The sequence below is a fragment of the Parasteatoda tepidariorum genome, chromosome 3 (assembly GCF_043381705.1).
Source record: "Parasteatoda tepidariorum isolate YZ-2023 chromosome 3, CAS_Ptep_4.0, whole genome shotgun sequence".
NCBI classification, from domain to species: domain Eukaryota; kingdom Metazoa; phylum Arthropoda; class Arachnida; order Araneae; family Theridiidae; genus Parasteatoda; species Parasteatoda tepidariorum.
Genome location: NC_092206.1, coordinates 52034383 through 52056526, shown reverse-complemented (window position 1 = coordinate 52056526; position 22144 = coordinate 52034383). Strand labels below are relative to the sequence as shown.

At 29.7% G+C, this 22144-nt stretch overlaps 1 protein-coding gene across 6 annotated transcripts in view; it reads right to left on the bottom strand.

The window, feature by feature from the left end:
• The window catches only part of LOC107441317 (thrombospondin-4), a 195437-nt gene that overhangs the window by 19316 nt on the left and 153977 nt on the right, over window positions 1–22144 (bottom strand). For all 6 annotated transcript variants that reach the window (XM_071179153.1, XM_071179154.1, XM_071179157.1 and 3 more), the window contains exon 3: window positions 11296–11525. In XM_071179153.1, coding sequence (XP_071035254.1) covers window positions 11296–11525 — 230 coding nt within the window. The remainder of the gene's footprint in view (window positions 1–11295; window positions 11526–22144) is intronic.

Sequence of the window (22144 nt, the reverse complement as noted above, 5' to 3'; positions counted from 1 at the left end):
ATCCCTAATTTAAAATGAAAGTTCTATTATTTTAGTAGTGGTCTTGTAGTAGTATTAACTAAGAAAAATAATCCAAATAAAAATATATATTTTTAAAAACCACGTTTTTTGTAGTGAAGAATAATAATTGAAAAGTAATAATTTTTAAAAAATATAAAATAAAAATTAAAAAAATTATAATTTAAAATAAAAAAATTGAAAATAAAAAAATTCAAAATAAAAAATAATATTTTTAAAAACTACGTTTTTGTAGTGGAGAATAATAATTAAAAAAAATTGAGAAACGAAAAACGTGGGGCGCATGAAATACATAACAGCACATATACACATACATATACACATTTTCTTACTCATACACATGCACAGCCACATATACATCCACACACACATACATCCACACACAAACATATTCCACATCCACATTCAGATACAATTACAATTACAGATATACATTCACATATTCTCAAGAGCACACATACACACACTAATATAACATTACTGTTATGCATTTCATGCGCCCCACGTTTTTCGTTTTTCAAATTTGTTTTACTTAATATTCTCCACTACAAAAACGTGGTTTTTAAAAATATTATTTTTTATTTAATATTATTTTGTTTTGAGTTCAGGGAAAAAATTTTCGAAGGTTTGCATTGTTGGAGACTTTCACATCGGAGAATTGTGTTTTGCTGAAAATTTGATTCAAGTCCCCGGATCTAAACCCATGCCTGGGTCACTCAAGCAAGATTCTTCACATCACCATCAACAGCCTTGAACAACATTTACGAATTTGCAAAGGAATGGAAGTCTCTTTAGTTTGTTGACAATTCCGCGTCTTAGTTTCAGTTTGTCAAGTTCCACGTCTCTTCAGTTTGTTGACAGCATTGTACACAGTGAGTTCAGACGGTGCCCGTCCTGCATAGTAACTAGAGGTGATCGCATCTCTACCAGTTATTCGACACATCTCTACCGTTTTGACCTTCTGTCAAACTGTGTTGGAAGCTAAGTTGTGAATAAAGTTCTTTTTTAACCATTGAATTTCTATTTTGTTTAGTTTAATTTTGCTCACTTCTTTCCATGTTATGGGATTATTAGCGTTGATTTGGATCACTTTGCCTGATGTAAGGCTCCTATACTATCAGAGCTGACCTATCAAGCAGTATTGGAGCAAACAAGTTTGCACGTTAACGTTATGTTAGTATTGTGCTTATGTTAGCTCTTTGGAGCAAAAATAGATGATGAGTCGGCCTGTCTAATTCAGGGGCTCTCGCCTGACGTAACATTAAAAAAGTCATCTTGTCCTTAATTTCTGTGTAAGTGTGTGAAAAATAATTTATTAAAAATATAAGTGTTATTAAAATTACCTACGAATGGATTAAAGTAAATAGTATAGTTTATTTGAAAAATAAAATTTTTAACTCGACTTTTGCTTAAACTAAGTAAAAATAATACCCTACCTTTAATACGCAAAATTATTTGCCTTGTAAGATTTCAGGGAAGATTTGAAAATTTAGTTGTTAAACAGCGTAAATTCATTAAATTCTCTGTAATGAAGAAATGGATAAGGAAAATATATCAGTGGAATATTCAGTAATGTTCATAAACTTCATTCTTTCAAGTTTCTCTTTAACACATTAGCAATATTGAATAAAAACAATCTGCTATTCGTTTTAAATAATCGAGAAGGTTGACTGGTTGTTCGCTTAAATAGCACTGCAGCTGTTACAACATGCACATGATTTCACAATTAGCTAATGGAGGTAAAACCAGTTTTAATAACACTATACATCGAAACTGATGGCTGTTTATTAAAATAATGTGTGAGGAAGTATAAAGAAACAAACTTTTGCTGTACAGAATCTATAAGTAATTGAAAATTGAACTTTTCGCTTTGACTTTAAAGCAAAATGTTCAAATAAAGTAACATTATTTCATATTGATGTAAATTTTTTTTCATGAAAAATCTTTGCTTGAAACACAGGGGTAAAAAATTTAAAAAAATGTAATGCAAAGCAAATAAAGTTTAGAATTAACTAATTGTAAAATTAATTTGAAAATAACATATAATTAGGTTCCTTTTTGCTGAGGAAAGTTTCGAACTTTATCCTAATTTCTATTTAATATGCTTTTTATTTTTTAATTAATAAAGAGAAAAATAAAATATTTAATCGATTTGTGAGTTTATTATTTAATTGATACAAAAGCATGGTAAGAAAGTTCCTGGGTGCAATGCAAATCACTCTTTTTATGCACACAATCTTAAATGTTTCAGTAAATTGGGTCATAACTTTAATAGCATTGTGGTTGAGAGTCGATGCCTCTTGAAAACGTTAAATCAATTTAAAAAAATCTTATTTTATTAATACTATCATTAATACAAAATGAAAGGTATTCTATATACAATATATATATATATATATATATATATATAGACTAGCCTCCCCTGACAGCAATAACAGCAGTTATTCTCTTGTGCATCGGGTGGAACAGAGATTGGATAGCATGGACGGGTACAGCATTCCATGCAGCTTTAACATTATGCCACAATCCATCGACCGTAGTGGCTGACGTGTGGTGGCGCGCCAGTCATTCGGCAACCATTGACCAGACGTTTTCAAGGGTGAGAGATCACGAGAACTTACTGGCCAGGGCAACAGGTGAACGAGTTCTGTGTCAAAGACAGTGCGGGCATCCAGGGCTAAAGAGAATACAAGGGCTAGTTCACTCCGCTCTCAGAGCTGAAGCTACGATTTCCCTCCTCATGACGTCACTGTGTCTACAGATCTCGGAGATCGCAAGCAAAGATATGATAACTTTGCATCTTTCTCTTGTAAAAATAAGTTAGACTTTTTCTGGTTATTAGCCTTCAAACTTTACGTAATTAACACATTATTTCCGTTCATAAACATAGTTCAAAAAAAACTTTCTTGGTTATTATATTAAAAAAATACCATTTTAAACTTATAAAAATGTTTTGCTAGTTGGTGAAAATGACACGATAAATACTTTATTTTAAAAAGTTCAGTTTTAACTTTAACTATTAAGAAAAATGAAGGCATATATCGACACTTTTTTTATCTACATATTCTTTTATAAAGATAAGTTAAGTTAAATTTAGAATCCCTGATTTTAAAATATGTCGTTAATAGCAATTTGTTCATACTTAATCATTAGGAAACATCAACCTTAAACGCTAATTACTGAAACAAAATAATAATTTAGGTTCATAATGACATTAGAAATTTTACAATTGTTTATAGACATTTAAATTTACGATGATATAATTTATAGATATTTAAATTGAAGAGAATATAATTTTTAAAAAAAATCATAAATATTTAGAATAACTACATTAAAAAATATGTTATGAAATTAGGAGAATTTCAACTATATACTATATATTTTATTTATACTTTTTACTTACATTTTAATTTTCTTTGACTTTATCTATTTTTTAATTCTTTTCACCTGCCTTTCTTTATGAAGTAACGAGGCGGTTTCTATTTAGATAATGAATTTTTATAAAAGTTCTTTACGACAGAATAAACGTATTGCTGTTTTATATTAACTGTGTCATTTCGGAATCCATTCTTTACATAGTTGTTCATTTACTTTAGGGAACACGCGAAAAATTATACTTTTTCCTTTTGTTTTTATATCAGAATTTTTGCAAGTTGCAATCGCGCAAACTGGCATTTCGATAATAGTTTTAAATTCTTGTAAATTCACTGCAAAAACTGAGGAAAGTCATTATAGAAAATAACAAATGTCTTAGAATATCTCGCAAAAAGAAATGATCCAATATTAGTTAGAGCTAGTAAGGCCAAACGCTCCGTTCTTGAAGTAAAAGTGCGAGCTTTGCGCCAAAGTGACGTGACTAGAGTGACGTCGGAGGATCGGCGCGGCAAGAGATACTTCAAAGGAGTGAACCAGCCCTTCTATTCTCTTTAGCCCTGGCGGGCATCATGCGGTCGTGCATCGCCCTGCTAAAACGTAGCATTATGGAGGCCTCGATGATAAGGAAGAGCAACTGGTCCAAACACATCAGAAATGTAACGGCTGCTGTTCAAAGTGCCGACCATTGCAAACGAGAGGTGACCGAAACGCGTATTAAATGGCACTCCATACCATTACTCCAAGTGATGGGCCAGTATGACGATCTCGAATGCAAGCTACCAATGGGCGTTTTCCACAATGTCACTAAACACGGATGCGGCCATCATGATCCTGTGTATAGAACCTGGATTCGTTTGAAAAGACGACGTCATGCCATTCCTGCTTCCAGGTTCGTCATAGATCACACCATTTTATGTGCTCCTGGCTGTGATGCAGCGTCAAGGGTTGCCGAATCCATGGTTGTCGCGCTGATAGTCCATTCTGCTGCAAACGTCGTTGAACTGTTCGTGCTGACACTTGTAGTCTTGTACATGACCTCATTTGTTGACTCAGGGTTCGGGGAGTAGCTATACGATCCCTTAAGGCCACTGAGATATTGCACGGCGTTCCATATGACGGTCATGAACTCATCAATTCCATAATCTGTTAACAATCATGGGATCTCAACCAACGCGAGCAACAATACTTTGGTATGATGAACTGCAATCCCAGTAGGCCACAATTTGACCTCGATCAAACTCGGACGCGTGCTGGTAGGCATTTCTCCTGCTTACACGGGGCATATCAAAAACATTTTTACCCAAGAGCAGCGCTCGAATTCAATTTCTGTATGAGAAACTTACTGTCAAATCTCTTCTTTTATACACATTGTAGGATATGTGTAGGGTAAGGTGGATGCCGAGACGGGATTAAGCTAATTATTAATCATCGTAAACCCATAATTGGGTCATCAGTTCAACAACGGCTATGAAATACACATAGTAGGTGTCGCTACCGCAGGCTGCTTTGCATGAATGCGCTGATAAGCCAATCGTTTGCATACCACAACATGCTTTATCCGTCCTGAAAATTTCACGTTCGTGGTGTGTCGCTTTTCTGGTGTAGCAATTTTAATGGCCAGTAGTGTCTAGATATCTATCTATATATATATATGAACAAAACTCTTGTTTGAAAATTTTACATAGGTGTTCATCTTATAAATTATAAGAAACGTGTATTCAAAATCTAAAATTTACCATCTTCTTAATACAAGAATATCAAGTTTGTAATACTCATTAAAGTACTTATTACTATTTCACTGAATTAAAAGAAATCATTACAATTCACCATTTGGCAGTTTTGTTCCTAAAAGTAGTACTAAATTATTATGCTTAGTATAATGAAACTAAAAATGCTATTATATTAACTTTAATTTAGAAATGTAATTTATTTTCGTTTCCTCACTTTCTGTAAAAAACTGCAGCGTATATATGCTTTGCAATAACAATATCTCAACTTTATTTTTTGTCTATTTATAGAAGGAGAGACACATAAAGTTATCTTGAAATCTTATATGCTATTTTAGAAAACCGTTATAGTCTGAACTAACATTCTTTTTTCTTTAGGTTATAAATGGAACTTTAATGGAGGTTTCAAGAATGGTTTTCAGTTATTGCGTGATATTGTTTTTCTTATTCTATACTTAAAAGCCGAACAAAGTGTGATTTTTTATAGTATCCTGGATGTTACTTCTTACATTTATTTTATTTTTTTGGAGCTTTAGTTGAAAAATATATTATTTTTCTTTCGTTTCTTTAGCAACAATTTCTTTTCATTACGTTATATCTTATCTTAAAGTTGGATATTAAAGAAATAGAGCTGTCTTAGTATTAACTCAAAATTGACATTTCATCCTATTAAGTTATACTTGAAAGTAACTTTATTTTGCTACATTTTACAGGAAATTACTATTACAAAGTGTTTTTTTTTGTTTTGTTTAAGGACAACATTACAAAAAGATAATGGTCATAGTAGTCAGAGTTTATATTTGGAGAAAAATATTTAATAAGTACTGAGTATTCTTTTTCATCTCCTAATATAATGAATTAAGTAAAAAATGATTCGAAGCCATCAAATAGTAATTTAAACAATGAAATTCGTTTATCTAAAGATAATTTCATATAAAATATTACTTTAAGTAACTTTTTAAATTTTTTATTTTCATTTGATAATGGTATAAACATTTTGAATTGTATGGTACACAATTTTTGCGTCATTGTAAAGAATATAATTTTATAAAACAAAATACAAAAATTTCGCAAAATCGGTCGAATAGTTCCTGAGAAATCAAATTTTAAATATCTGAAATTCGTAAAACTTTTCCTTGCATATGGTAACGGTTTACCGAAAACTCTAGTTTTGAAATTACAGTTATTATAACCTCACACGCTTTAAAAAATACAAAACTTGACAGTAAATTTAAACGAATAAATAGTTCTCATGCTGTATTCCAAGGTATCATGATAAAATTACGAAATTTTGCAAACTTTTGTCACTGATTATAAAATTATATTCTTTTGTTATTTTATAAAATTCATAAAACTCAGCGCTTCCGTAAACGTCACTGAGCATTTTGGTATTAACATATAGCCTGAAACTAGGTATATTTTTAAATACTCTAGAAGTTTTGATCATACTTCATTTTCAGTGTAACTTATCATAATTAACAGCTAGTGTGAGTCAGCTAATGCAATTTCATATAACTTTCTGCTTTAATTTTTTTATAAACTCAAAATATTAAGACCAGGAACAGCTTTCTGAATGAATGATACATATAAAAATTCATTTGCTTATAAAAATTGAAACGAAAAAATTTCAATTTATCTTTTTAAACACATATTTGAATTGAAACAGTTTATTTAAGCTTTACATCCTTATTTCCATACTGATTTAACTGAAAAGAAATTCAAAATTCTTTGTCTGACCTGTTTGAGACAAACAGAAATTCAATACTTGAATCCCTACGTTACGAATATTTGATAGTTTTGTGTTTAGTATACAACAGGGAATACATGCCAAAGAAAATCGGAAATATAAAACTTCACTACTCGAAAAAAAAACATTTCAAACGGTCACAGAAACTACAAAGATTTTTTTAAAAATAATTTTATTAGTAAGCGTGCAATTCCTTTCAAATAAATATATATTGAAATTCAGAACAAATGGTAGAATAATTTTATTTTTTATGCTATAGTAAAATGGATTTTAAACCTTGAAATGAAATACAATGTTCTCAGTGACATAAAAACATGTTTTAAATGGTTCTGGTCATTTGCCCTGCACTCGGCTGCCCGACAACTCAAAAGGCCGACTTCATTTTCTCGACAGTTAATTTGCCCGACAGGTAAGTGTGCCCAACAAATCATTTTTCCGACATACATTTGCTCAACAATGTATTCTCCCAACTATTTCCTGTGCCCAATAAATCATTTTTTCTACATGTACTTTTGCCCGACAATGTATCTCCCAACATTTTCATGTGCCCAACAAATCATATTTCCGACATGCACTTTTGCTCAACAATGTATTCTCACAACATGCCCGACGATTTATTTTTCCGACAGGTACATTTGCCCTAAAGTGCTAGCATGTAAGGGATGAGAATAGTTTTTTTCGTTGTTGTTAGTTCTCGTTATTGCTCATATCATATTGCTTACTGTTGTTAAAAACTATTTTAAACTCACTATATACTTTATTACTTAATTTCACTTTCTGTAAATTCATATTACTATAACATGTTCATGGAATATGTGGAGAAATAATTTGATTTCCATCTTGCACATTGTATGAGTTAGCGATAATTTTCAACCATAAATCCCATGTTAAAAAGATAAAAGATGCAAATTATTTTTATAGTTAGTTACTTTTTATTATTTTACAACTCTTTTCTGATTCTTTGTTTCAATTAGTATTAAGTAATTAAAGGCTAAATATTTTATAAAAATACACAAGATAAGTAATTAAAATGCATTTACAGAGTACTTTGACTTGACATATAAAGATGTAAATATTAAAAATGAATTATTTCAAATGCATTATTTTGTTTATTACTCAATTTACTTTTGTTTTTAAAATAATATTTTAACTAGGATTTATTAAAACTGAACTGCATTTGTGAAATATCTGCAGTTTGGAAGCATCAGCCGTATAATATTATACAGTACAATATTTTACAACAATTTTATAGTAATATTTATTTAATTAGAGTGATTTCGGGATTTTAGGGTAAGTATTACAGAAAAATTGGGTATATCAGATTTTTTGTTCCGTAACATGTAACGGTAAAAAATACTTTTCTCCGTAGTTTGATCCGAAATTTTTACTGAATTAATTTCAAATATCTAATAAATCTTCAAAAAATTAACAATTATCATTGATTTTTAACAAGTTGTTGATTTTCTAATTAACTTTTATTTAAAAAAATATTACATGAAATAAAAGGAGCTAAACAATTAAATGCTTTTACAGAGATTTTTTTTAACGCAAATATTTATAACTAACGTTTGAAATGAAATATATCAAAAACACTACATTGTTAATTTTTCAATTTCGCTTTCTGCAAAGTAGCATGTGAAAAAATAATAAAGTATTTACACACATACTCGGACAAACGGTTTCATTTTATCAATAAAAATCGTACGAGTAAATAATGAATTTCAAGCACTTAATCAACTCTTACAAATGTAACAATAAAGCATCAAAGGCGTTTCAAAACATAAATAAATAGATGTTTTAACTTTTAGATTCACATAAAATTAATACATACACACAGAAACTTTGGAAACATTAGCTGAACACTAAGAAAAGAGCTTTTACGTGATAAGGAAAAAGAACATTAACATTTTTCAGCTTATTTTTTTGTACTACGTTCTTATTGTTCATGACAGTTTTTCTTTTGATATAAGAAGAAAATGACGCTTGTTTTTGACTGCCGCTTTCAGAAATAAAACATCTTAAGTTCTTTAGGTTCGCATTTATCATTCTGGATTCTTCATAAGCCGAAACAGTATCCATGGCATGAAAAACTATTTGCATTAAAACTTTTTTTATGTTTATTTAAGGAATTTTGTGGCTGGTGAAGTTTTGTTACAATATATATTTATTTCTTGATGGCATTTTTTAACTTAGTTTTCTATTTTTTTTAAAGTTTCATATTTTTTTTTATCCTACTATTGTAACATATAGTTGTTTTTGCTTGCCTTTTCAAGCTTTCTAAAAATGTAAAAAGTATGTGATTCATATATTTTTTAAGAAATTTCTTTTAGTGAGTTATTAAAACTAAATCATAAAATAGATCTAACGCGTTTAATTCACAAAATTATCCATTAATTCTTTTAAACTACTACATTGGTACTCCGTTTTAAATGTTTTCATAAATTTTATTAAAAATTTACCCAATTTTTTAAAAAAATACGTATGAAAATTAATTTAAGTGGAGTCATATACGTTATTGTTTCTATTTTTTGGTGACGAGGACTTTTTCACTCTTTTTAGAATGAAACATTATTTCAAATGTGAAGCAACATGGAGGGAAAAAAAAGGTTAAGTTACAGTAATGTATGCTAATGTCATTTCTGGAGAAAAAAACCTCCAAAATTCTGATAATAAAAATCACAATTATACAGCTCACTTGGTAACTTTTCCGTTCATATGGTAATGGTTTGCGAGAAATTTCTGGTTTTAAAAATTATAGTTCTTATTACCACACATTTAGTAAAAAATGCAAAACTGAAAAGTAACTGGTTTTTATGCCATGCTCTGAGGTATCATGATAAAATACCTTTTGAAATATTTACCACATTTATACAATTTCATCACACATTATAAAACTATATTTTGCTGTTAATTCTTTTGGAATCATCATCAAAGCGCTTCAGTAAAAATTATCGAGTTTTTTGGTGTTCCCATAAAGTCAAAAACCTGATAAAATTTATCATGACTTAAAATTTTTGATTATGCTTCTTTTCTGAGTAAACAATATCCTAAAATTACTTTTCTGACATAAAAATTGCTCGAAATTTAAACGAAAGTTTTTGTTCACACACGCAGTTGAATAGATGAAATAAAACAATATTTGTTATAAACAATATTTGTTACATATATATTCTAAACTAAACTCAGTGGCCTCGACAGCCCATAGAGGGCCAAGGCCTACTGTGCCCATCTCAGTTTTCTTGACCTTGGGCTCTGGTGTGCAGGAGCAGATGTTCCGGTCAGGTGGACAGCCGAACGCGGAACCCCCAGTGTTTAGTTCCCAAGCATGTTTGGTACTCATGCTTGGTTAACATTACCATACCATATGATACTCATTTATCGACCCACTGAAGGGATGAAAGGCTGAGTCAACCTTGCTCGGCCCAGGATCGAACCAGAGACCTGAGGCACGACAGCGAGAAGCGCTACCGCTCAGCCACCGGGCGCCTAAATATATATTCACTTCTCCGTTTATTTTACTAATTTACTAAGCGGAATAAAACTTTATACTGGGTATACCATTCTTATATTAATTTCTTATTTCGTTAAAAGATTTTTCAAGAATGCCTTTGAAAAGTACTAGTATAAGCTTAAACTCATAATTTAAAAAGTAACAAAATGTCGTGTATTGACGATATTCACAAAGTTCTCAAAATAACATTTTTGAAAATCTCTGTTCCTTACCCTCACAGAAACGATTGCACTTTCCAGTTTCAAACGGTTTGCTTTAAAATTTATAGTGTAATTTTGATTGATTGTATGTTGGATTTCTTTATACTAACTATAGATATACTATATCAGTTAAATAATAAAATCAAGCTGAAAATAAAACATGAGTTACCATTTATTGAATCAGGAACTATAAATGTGATCAGAAACTACTTCGTACCGCGAAAACTATTGTGTTTGAAATTGCATTAATTTTTAAACATAATTGAGCAATTTTGAGAGATTTGACAATATATTTGGGTTCTTAAAACAGGTTTAACCATATATTCCCGATATGGGATTTTCCTAAATTCATAAGAATAAAATTAATTCTTAAAAATACTTTGAATCTAACACGAAAAAGTTCTAGAAATTCTTAAAAAATAATATGATTTTTATAGAGTTTTCTATAACACTAATTAAACAAATCAAACTAATTATATTCAGATGTGTTTTTTAACAGTTTCAGATATCTGAATAGTAAAAGCTGAAATCGCTGCATTGATTTATATAGCTAAGCAGAAAATTAAAGTATATTACTGCATAACTTTAATTTTTAAATTCAATTTTACTTCTTCTCAACTTATGTAAATAGAGAAAATTTTCAATGAAGTCTCTTTGGTATAATTGCAATTATTAAAAATTTTATACTTATTTTTAATGCATTTAAAATTTACTTACAGCCTTCAGTGTATTACTTTCAGCTTCCTCTGCCATTTGAAATAAGGACAGGGGCATCATAAAATAACCCTGCCATTTGCAATCTAGATAAATTTGCATTCTTGACAGGTCATCCGGGGAGCTAGGCGTTACATGAAGGTAAAGACCACGATGATAACTACTTTCACTTAAGCCTTCAACAGGTAAATGCTGCATTCGAACTCTGCCCCATTCTTTGGTGGCGACAGTAACTGAAAAAAAAATAGATTATTTATTTGTGGTTTCAAAGAAATACTGCTAACTTACAAAATTGTTCATGTGCAAATGATTTTTGTTAAATCAGAATTAATAAAAACAATGTTTTTTTAAATCAAAAACTAGCTAAATCATAAAAAAAAAAAAATGGAAATTAAAGGCTGACTTTAAAATCTTTAAGCAAAACCACTTGTGAGAATAAATAAAAAAAAAAAACAATATGAATAAAATACAAATAAAGAAATGGTCAGATTATACTTTCGATTCAATAACCAAGAACATTCCTCAGCGTTTAAACACAAAATGGCAGTAGAAAAGGAAGGAGACTAACACGAGTTAAGTGGTTTTACCAGCAGTAGAAAAGGAACTCATTCCTATACTGTAAAAAAGTTCAGGATCAAGTTACGTTAAAAGGTATTGACACCCTGCGTGCATCATCCATAAAATTCATTTTACTGTAAGAATCATTTTTACCATAAAATTTTATACCGTAATTTCTACAGTATCATTTATTTAATTACAGTGATTCAGAGGTTTTGCAGTAAATATTACTGTAAAAATTACGATAGATCAGATTTTCTTCTCCGTTAAATTTCACGCTAAAATCTACTGGCACCCTGAGTGCCGATACTTTTTATCGTAATTTGTGTATAACTTTATAATTGTGTATAATTTTTTACTGTGTATAACTTTATTTGTGCTTTATTCAAGTTGTTTTGCTTTATTAATACATAGCACAAAGTATACCTTATCTCGTTGAGACTTGTCGGAATGATTGAAAATTTAACCTGCGTATTCAAAAAGAGAGATGAAAGATATGGTATAAGAAAAAATAGTTAAAAACATCAACAGATGGCGCTTTAATATGCAACAGTCATGATATACAAAAGTACAATAGCATAATAAAACTTATTCAGATGCATTTTGAAATTGATTGGGTTAAAAATCATCCCTTTTCAACAGTTACGACGCCAAGATCTCTTGACCTTGATACACGCTATTCCTGACAGTAGGTTCATTTAAGAAATGTTCTTTTTCGTTAGTTTGGCTGGCATTGTCCGACACGCTCATATTGTCACCTTTTATATAGTTCAATTTGTTGCGGAACATGAGGTCTTATGGTTATTAACTTGTGGCAAAAAATAGTGATCAACATAATGAGCATTTCCTGATAAATCTCGAAACTGTTAAAAACTATTTTCTTTACTGCATTTTTTTGTCTGTTTTTGGCATCATGGCAATAAACAAACTATTCAATTGTTGCTTTTTTCATTTCATTTCTTTCGATTTTAATGTTACCGTTAGCCATTGGCATCGCAAGAACCCAGTATTTGAAGGGGACGAAATTAAGCTACAGTCACTATAATTTTTTGAATTTCACTCATTAGAAATTTATTTTTCTTAAACGTGGTAAATACTGGTCAAAAAACTGCCCTCTTTCTCTGCGAATACACAGGAAAAATTTCAGAAATTTTGGTTAGTGGTTTTTTGTTTTTACTTCTCTTCCTTAATTATAATTACTCTTTACTTACATGAAAGTTATTAATTTTTTATTACTTAGCATTATTATAATTAATTTTAGTATGTATCTGATATAGCAATTAATCTATCAATGTTATTTTGTGTTTTTTTTTCTTCAGAAAATTGAATAATTCTGATTTTTTGGGTTTAAGGGGGAAACCACCCTTGTCGGTTGATCAAATTATCAGTATAAAGTACACGTTGGAAGATTAAGTTCAACAAAAACTCTTACCCCGTTTTTCTTAATACTACAACATAAATTTAATTTATAAAATAGTACATATTTCTTATAACGATGAGTATTTGTTGATTTCAACACAAACCTAATTAATATAAAGCTTTGATAACATACTTTGGTCAGTTAGATTATACAAATGAGTTGAAACTCAAATCGGGATAAACGATTAATGTATCCGGAACATTGTAATCATTACATCAAATATTAATGTATTAAAATAACCATGAGTAGTGTATTATAATGTTTCAATGCAGATAATATTGTTTCGAATTATGTTCTCAAATAATTTGTTGCAAATTCATATGAATTCAATATTGGTTGTAGAGACAGATTAGAATAATTGAAATGTAGTAATGCAACTCGAAATCAATTCATATGTAAATTTAACTCTAAGCAACTTGTTAAGCTCAGAGGCTCTTAACAAAAACTACTTTAGTTACGAAATAATTAGATTTTACATAAAAAAGTAGAATGTTCATAATAAATTTTAAATTCTAAACCGAAAAATATGGAAATACATTTTGCACAAAAAAAGATGATAACCAAAATATTTAACAACCCTATCAGCAAAATAACTTGGGCCTTAATTGGACCAATATTCACGAATCTTGGCTCAATATGGGTTCAAAGGACCGTTATTTTCTGATATTGGCCATGTATACAATTGTCCGATTTACCTAATATTTTACAGCCATTTTAATACCAATATCGGCCTTACATAATTTCAGATTATCTTGATATTTGATATTCATTATTCAGCCAATATAAACCCTATATTTGCCATATATTGGACTATATTGGCCCTATATAGGGCCGACATTAAAAAATCTAGTCATCCCACTATTGGTACCCTCAGTGCATATTCATATAGGACTCATATTGATCCAATTTTGAGCATAACTGGTACCAAGGTAAAATTGTTGCTATGGAAGTTTCATAAACAATATTATAAAAGCAAAACTAAACAGCACAAAACATAAAGATAGCTAAAAAAATACATCATATTGGAATATAATATCATTAAATGTTTGTCCCTACTTTAATTTTTGTCTCACATAGAACAGAAAAATTAAAGCTGAAAACAAGATGAATAATATATTGGCAGATTTCTAAGTAATCGATGCAGAAAAGTAGTTAGCAAAGTAAGGTAATATTTGATAACTCTAGCAAAACAGGCAGTTCGCTCGCATGTAGGTATATTAGAATGCGTCATTGATAACCCTTGGAAGAATATTACATGTGATGATGATGTATATAGTGTCATTTATTTTTGCTAACGCATATTTCTTTACCCAACATATGTATAATCAAATCACTAGTTTTCTCTATTCCAGAAAAAGAATCATATTAACTTTGACAAAAAAAATTATAAAAATTGATGACACGGAAAACTTTGTATAAGCGTCACAAATTAGCTAGAATTTGAAGAAGAAAAGAGATTTCGCTGCATTGCAATATTTTTTACTTGTTCTTGCGATTTTTAAAGAAACATCCTCCAATGTTTTGTTGTTTGTTATTAGATTTTATTTATTTATATATTTATTTGTATTTCTTAACAACGGGCTTAGCCTGAGGTATTAGAAATAAACTATTAATGGGACTTACTGAAAACGACGAAATAAAAAATTAAACTTAATTTTATTACTTATGCTTCAGGAATCTCGAAAAACAAAACTTTCATACTTTAGTACTATTTTTTTCATCAGTATATTATTGTTCGATTTTTTTAGCGGAATCATTGAAGCATTCAAGAACTTCAGTGATTTGTTGTTTGATATTTTAATACTTATAGATTTAAATTTGTTTTTAGAGAGAGAAATATAAATTAATGCTTCAAAAAAGTTGTTTTTATTCGAATTGATGTTGTAGACTTCAAGTTCTGTAAAATCAAGAGTCAACAATTTTTAATGTATACATTTTATAAACATATGTAAAGATTCAAAGTTCACAATAAAAACGTAATCTAAGATGAACTAATTTAAAAACTAAAAAAATAACTTTTCCATGTTTCTGTGCANATATATATATATATATATAACCCATGTACTAAAAATCAAAGTTAATGGAGAAAAGGTGCTTATTCGGTTAGGGAAACCGTAAAAAATCGCAATACGCAGATGACGTTTAATTAATTTTGGTAATAAGTTCTTCTGATATAATAAAAATGGTTGCAATTACTACTACAAACTTTTTGTACAACCAGAAAAAAATAGTGGTAGCAATAGTGGTTCTCCTGTGGTGGCAATGATAGTGTATTATATATTTAAAGAATTCCCAATAAAAGAATTTTTTTTCACCACTACTAATAAATAATTTAAACAGTATATTAAAGATCAGGGAATGGGTCCTTAACAAAATCTTGCAAGAATTCTATTCATTTTTAAAGTTTTTATTAGTCTTATAAAAAGTTTATTTGCTTTTGAAATTTTAGTTTTAGTCCGCTACACTAGAAAAAATAACTGAAAATTTCACAGAAAAAATACTCAAACGCTACAAATTTTTATTTTTTTACTTACTTCTTTGCATTAAAGCTGTTTTTGATAAATAAAAAAAATCTCTGCTTTTTATCATAATCATAAAAGAAATTGTGTCTTGCAGCTGAATAGTTTTAGACACAAATAATTTTTACATAAGTTATTATGAATAATGATATCATGCATTTTGGATTAGAGCGGTAGTTTTATTTTTCAAGAAATAGTTGCAAATCTTTCTTTTTCATGGAAACGTATTAAACTTTTAGCATATGAAGGGGCAGCTTAGAAATTATTTTTTTTAAACTTGCACAATGAAACCGAGACTTTAGAATCCAGATTTAGATTTGCAACGCGAATCCATAACTTAGAAATTTATATTTTCATTCTAAATATTTATATTTGAAATGTTATAATTAGGAACGGCTTAAACTTGATACAAAACTTAATTGTTTTGATTATATTCATTTGGTTATATTTATAAACTATGTTCATAAAGTTTTATTGTTATGGTTTAAAAATATAAAAATTTTATATTATACATTAGCGTTATATTGGAGCCTATTATATGAGCTTTTTGAAGTTGAAAAATGTAAGAGGGTAATACTTTTTCGAACTATTAAAACTCTTTTGCAAGTTTCTTTGCACTTGAATGAATAAAGCATTATATTAAATGCCTTCTAGAAACTGTAATTAGTCAACTGTGTAATATCTTCCAGACAGTCAATTAATATAAGTCACGCTATGAGAAACATTTAAAAGCTATGGGTAGGAACTCATTTTACAACCCTATTCATTGGTTGATATGCACACCATCATAAAGTTTCCAACAGTCCCAGCTAAAAATAAAATGTGTTATAATATAGTTATATAAAAATAATTATTAAGCACTGAATAAGTTTTTTCATTTATGCAAACTTTATAACAAAATATAAGGCATTTTTGTATTTTAGAAACAATATTTTAAATTCAGCGATTTAATTATTCCAAAATCGTAAGGTTTGTAATGTAAGTTTTTCTTCATGATTTCTTCTTTGAAAAAACAAGTGTGCTTTTGCTCTGTATTCGGTTCAATTTCTTTATTCTACGTACAAATGGTACTCATTTCTTAAAGAGTTAAACTGTATTTAATGTTAATGAGAAAGAGTTTGATATTTTGAGATGGGTTCACAATTATTTAGACTTGAATTTTCTTAGAATGAAAAAATTATAGTTAAATCTACTGCTCCTTTAATTAGGTATTGACTCTAACTTTCGGTTTCAAGTTATAGTTCAAAAACTGTAATGTTTATTATCACTATAAATTGACTAAATAGAGATTAATAATAACTATCCTTATAGCACTGGATATAAAAGTTTAATCAAAAATGCATAAAACCTACTTTAAATTATTTATTAGGAGTTTCAAGTAAAATTTAGGAGAATTAAAAACGAAAATTTTCTGCAAGAATATTTATCGGAGACACAGTAACATTAAATATATATATAGTAATTATGCATTTGTAAATTACTTCACGCACTTAAACAATAAGCCTTTATCCAGCTCCGCAAACGTCGGAGATATTACTTAGGTGCAAACAACTAAAACATGATTTCAACCCGATTAAAACTTCCAGCTTTCCAGAGCGGAGCTGAATTGTTGCCGAAACCGTGGTTGGCGAACATTCAAATCCCACACTCTAACTAGACAACTATTTGCTAATAAAATAAATAACAATATACTGGAGTATCTGAAAGGAAGTTCTTTTAGGTATTGTTTGTCTAAAATAAGAACTCCTCCAGACATTCGTCTGAACCTGCGATGGTGACCAGGGTAACGAGGTATGACTTTTTCAAGTAGGGGTGCGGGGTCACTGTTTTGGAGTGGTTTCAGCTCGGGTCGGCGAGAGAGAGGGAATCTCTTCGGTCTATTGTGTTAGTCCTAGAGTGAAGCTACGCTCCCTAAAATGCGCCATTCCATAGCACCAGACGGCCTCAGACTTTGTGGTGGGAGGAGTTCTTAGCTTAAGCAAACTATAAATTAACAGAAAACTGGTTATTTTCCGCAATCTCTTTACGGGAAACTCATTTATATGCAAAACAGAGCTTCGATCGTCACCTTCGAGCAAAAGAGGGGTCAGCTATTCCTCTAGAATAGTACTGTTTGGAAAACAGATCTAAAGAGAGAGTTATAGGCCAACACTGCACTTCTCTTTCATACGTAGTCGATACTGATCAAAGATTAATAAGAAGGGATATAGCTCATGTATAGTTTGTACACAAGCTGACTCAAGTCAAACATGGCAACAGCAGATCGCTCCAGCTCTAAGACAGCATCATCAGATAATAGTACAAGCACCACTTCATAAACAACAGACAAGCTCTCAAACTGAGCTAACGAAAACAAGATATAATAGAAACATACAAACAACCTGACCGACTTGCTAACTTCGAAGTACTAACTGTAGAGATAGGTTGACACAAGTATTTATGTTGTAAGCAAACATCACGCACTAATCGTTTATGTTTTAAATATGGATCCCGCAGTGGACTGATCGTTAAGACACGGTTCCCAGCAGATCACCGAAATAAAGCATCACTGGCTGCGGTCAGTGTGCGGGTGGGTCCTCGTTAAACTGTGCAACCGTAAAGTGCTCGACTTCGCGTGCAGGTCGTCGGGCTACTGAAGCGGGGGTGATATCCCCTCCGCAGAGAATCAAAATTGTGATGGCGTGTATTCGGATCATCCTCAGGGGCCCTACCATGAATTACCGGGAATGGAATGAAGATTCCCGGCTGGAAAGTGAAACTGGGAATGTTTGGTTCCATGAATGTTTAATACCGTACCATGAACACTCCCTTGGAATCAGACATTCCATGATAACTCGCTCTCAGGGCGTGGCTAAAATTTAACCAATCACACAATTTACTTTAGATTTTCTTTTTGAGTTTGGCAGCATTAGCATGAGTAAAACGAAACGAGCTTCTGCTATTTAGATAATATTTTTGACTACTTATTGTTTTCTTTTTAAAATGTTTTTTGTTTTCATTAGACTAAAAAAACATGAACTGCGAATACTTTGAAATATTCTTTAATTTATTACACATATAGTTTTATTAATTAAAAACTGTCATATTTATCATGTATAATTCATAAAATCAAATCATTTTTTCATAATAAATATTTCTGATATATCCTTTAATACGTTTCATTATTTATTTTAAATATTTTTTAAAAAGTACAATTCTTAAAATAATGATCATATTTTAATGAATTAAGATTCAAAATTTCGTGCCTGAGAACTGCATGTAGATAGATTACTAATTATACTAGTTTTTAAATCAAAACTAATTGCCAGAAAGAATTCAAATTTTATCAGACAAAAAAATTAACGTTTACCTTGATCTCTTTGAAATTAATTTAATTTCATAAAAGTTCATTAGTTTTCAATTAAATTTGTAACAGTATGAATGACTAAAGTTACTACTTTGCTTATTACTTTGGTTTTTTACTGATAGTTAAATAAATATGTTCACAAGAAATTAATTTATAGAACTGCGTAATATTTTTTTCGTAATTTGTAAAATCATTTTACGTATGAAATACTTAAAAATTATAGTTCAGAGAACTACTTCCGCAGCTTTTATAGTATATATTTTAATGGAAGAATGAGAATAAAAATTTTTAAAATGAGTAAAAGAAGAAATAAATACAGATTTTATAAATATTTTTTGAAACGTTTTTATTCTTTTTTGTATTTCTTATTATAAATAAATTGTTTACTTTATAATAAATCATGCCTGTAACAAATTCTTTTAAATGTGCTGCCATTGGTGTATAATATGAAGAAGTATTGTTCAAAAGGAAGTTAAATATTGTTGAACTGAAAGTTCATCGAAAGAAAATTAAAAAAAGAAATGATTGGAACTTCAAAAAAAGGTATTGACCAAGTAATATATCCCGTAATAATAACATAGAAATAGTAACAATTATCATATGAGAGCATAATTATTTTTAGTTTGCCGTAATTTCTTAGTTAACTCTGAAAGTATCTTTTCGTTCACACATACTAATGAAACAAAACATTTCTCTTTTAATTATCGTCTTGAAAATGGCTCGGGTACGTTTATCTTTTAGAAAATTTTGTTATCTTCTCTTATGAAATAGAAAAAAAATTAAGACATTCATCGACGAAATATCGTATTTAGTCCTTAAAAATTCATCATTCCCTCCTTGGAACGACGATTCTAGGTGCCGGAGACTGGTTGGAATGAAACCGGTTCCAATTCCAGCCAAGAAACTCTTTCCAAGGTGTTCGTGGTGGGGAAAAATAATTCCCGTTGGAACGTGACGTCATTCCCAGATGGAATTTCATTCCATGTAGCTCATGGTAGGGTTCCAGGGATGTTTCCCAGACCGTCGCCAATAGCCCATTGTGCAGCTCTAGTGCGACGTAAATGAGTTACAACAACAACAACAACAACAATTTAAATATGGATGTCTGCCAGAGGCTGAACTATATCTAAGGGTAAGAAAAAGAAATAAATTGTCGTAATTTCGTGGTACAATGACAACTAGTTGTTTGCACTATTCCTATTGGACGATTCGCATTCCTATCCCGAAAGAAACGTATTTCAATTGGTTGTATCTGTAACTTCATCATCATTGATTTCCAGAGGACAAATAAGTGAAGTGACATCAGCTTAGAAATCTTTATATAATATCTTTAGAAGATTGACTCATATATGATATTATATCTGGTGCGTATCTAAAAGTATTTCCTTCTCCTTAATAATATTAAAGTATTCTGCGTCTATCCTGTAATGCTAAGCTGTACTAACAGAGATAATGATAAGCTTCACTATGATAAAAGCCGCTAGAGTGGGATTAAATCTCATGACCCTTTTCTTCAAGATCTGGCTGTTGTGGTAATGCAATTATTTCTATATTCAATTAAATTGGAATTAGAACACTTTCAATATCAATAAAAAATATATTTCTTATTATTCATCTTGAGATTTTCTTTAAAAACTTTTTTGTATCTTGAATAAGTGATATTAAAGTGTAAAAATACTGATGTACAATTTTGTCGGATACAAAATATATTAGAATTCTGGAAAGTAATCATAAATAATACTAGTACACATTTGGATTAAGATCATTTTATATTATTATTTAAAATATCTCCACCGATTTTCAGTGAATTGTAGTATGAATATTTTCAGGCTCAATAACCAGTCCGAGTAATATAATTCATCTTAGAACTTTTTCTATAAATTTCGTGTGTTTAACTGGGAGATAAATCATCGCCAAAGTCCACGATGTCTTTGGATGTCACCATTGCAATGTGATATATTACATTTCCATCACATGCTGTTTCGCACTTTATTAATGGTTCTCTCGACAATTTCCTTTCGGGCAAGGCATAAAAAGAGAAAGAATAGGCGCGTAACTTAATGAAAGTAATTGTTATCTCTCTCAATAGAAGAAATTTCTCGTTCTCATCATTAATTTTTTGTTAATCATTCGCTGACAATGTTTCTGTTTCAGTTTCTTTCCTTCCTATTTTATTATCCTATTTACTACGTATTTGCTTAGATGTAAAACTTTGTTTTGCGAGAATAAGATATTTTTTTCGGATTTTAATCGAGAGAAAGTTTTGTTTTAATTTGGAAGGAAGTGAAAGAATTAGTTTATTAATTGTATGTATTGAAAGAGATGAGTAGCTTAACATTAAAGTGATAAGTATATTTACTTAACATAAAAAAATATTTTGCTTTCAGCTCAATTTTAAATATAAAATTATGATTTATGTGTGAAATATAATGTTCCTCACCAAAGCAATTTTCAGCGCAGATTATGAAATTATTTTTCGTTGAACCATGTTAGGCAATAAAATTTTGTGATTAATATTTACAAGCTTTTTACTGATTATAAATTTAACGAAAAAATCTGTTTAATTTATGTTATATTTTTTTCTTTAAAATTAGTTTCAATTTGCATCAATTAAACATTTTTAAAATAGTGATGAACAGAATATAGTTATTTGGAATAAGCAAAGTTTTTTTATTATTTTATATTGCATTTTAAGTTTAAGGCTCGAAATTAATATATTTTTTTTATAAAAAAATGCAGATTTAAGGAAATTATTTAATCAGAAAATTGTGTATGTGATTTTTAATTTGCAACGCATTTCTCAGGATAGTTATAACTAACAGATAGAGTGAAAAATTATTGTATAACTGTTTTTGGATAGGTAAAATTTGCTGGTAAATATAAAGATATCTGTCCAAGAAAAAAGTTAATTTGATTAAACAATTACTGCATCACAATTGTGTTTCATATTTAATAAACTTGGTAAGCTCTGAAATATTATTGCTAGAAATATATTTTTGATGGTGTTAA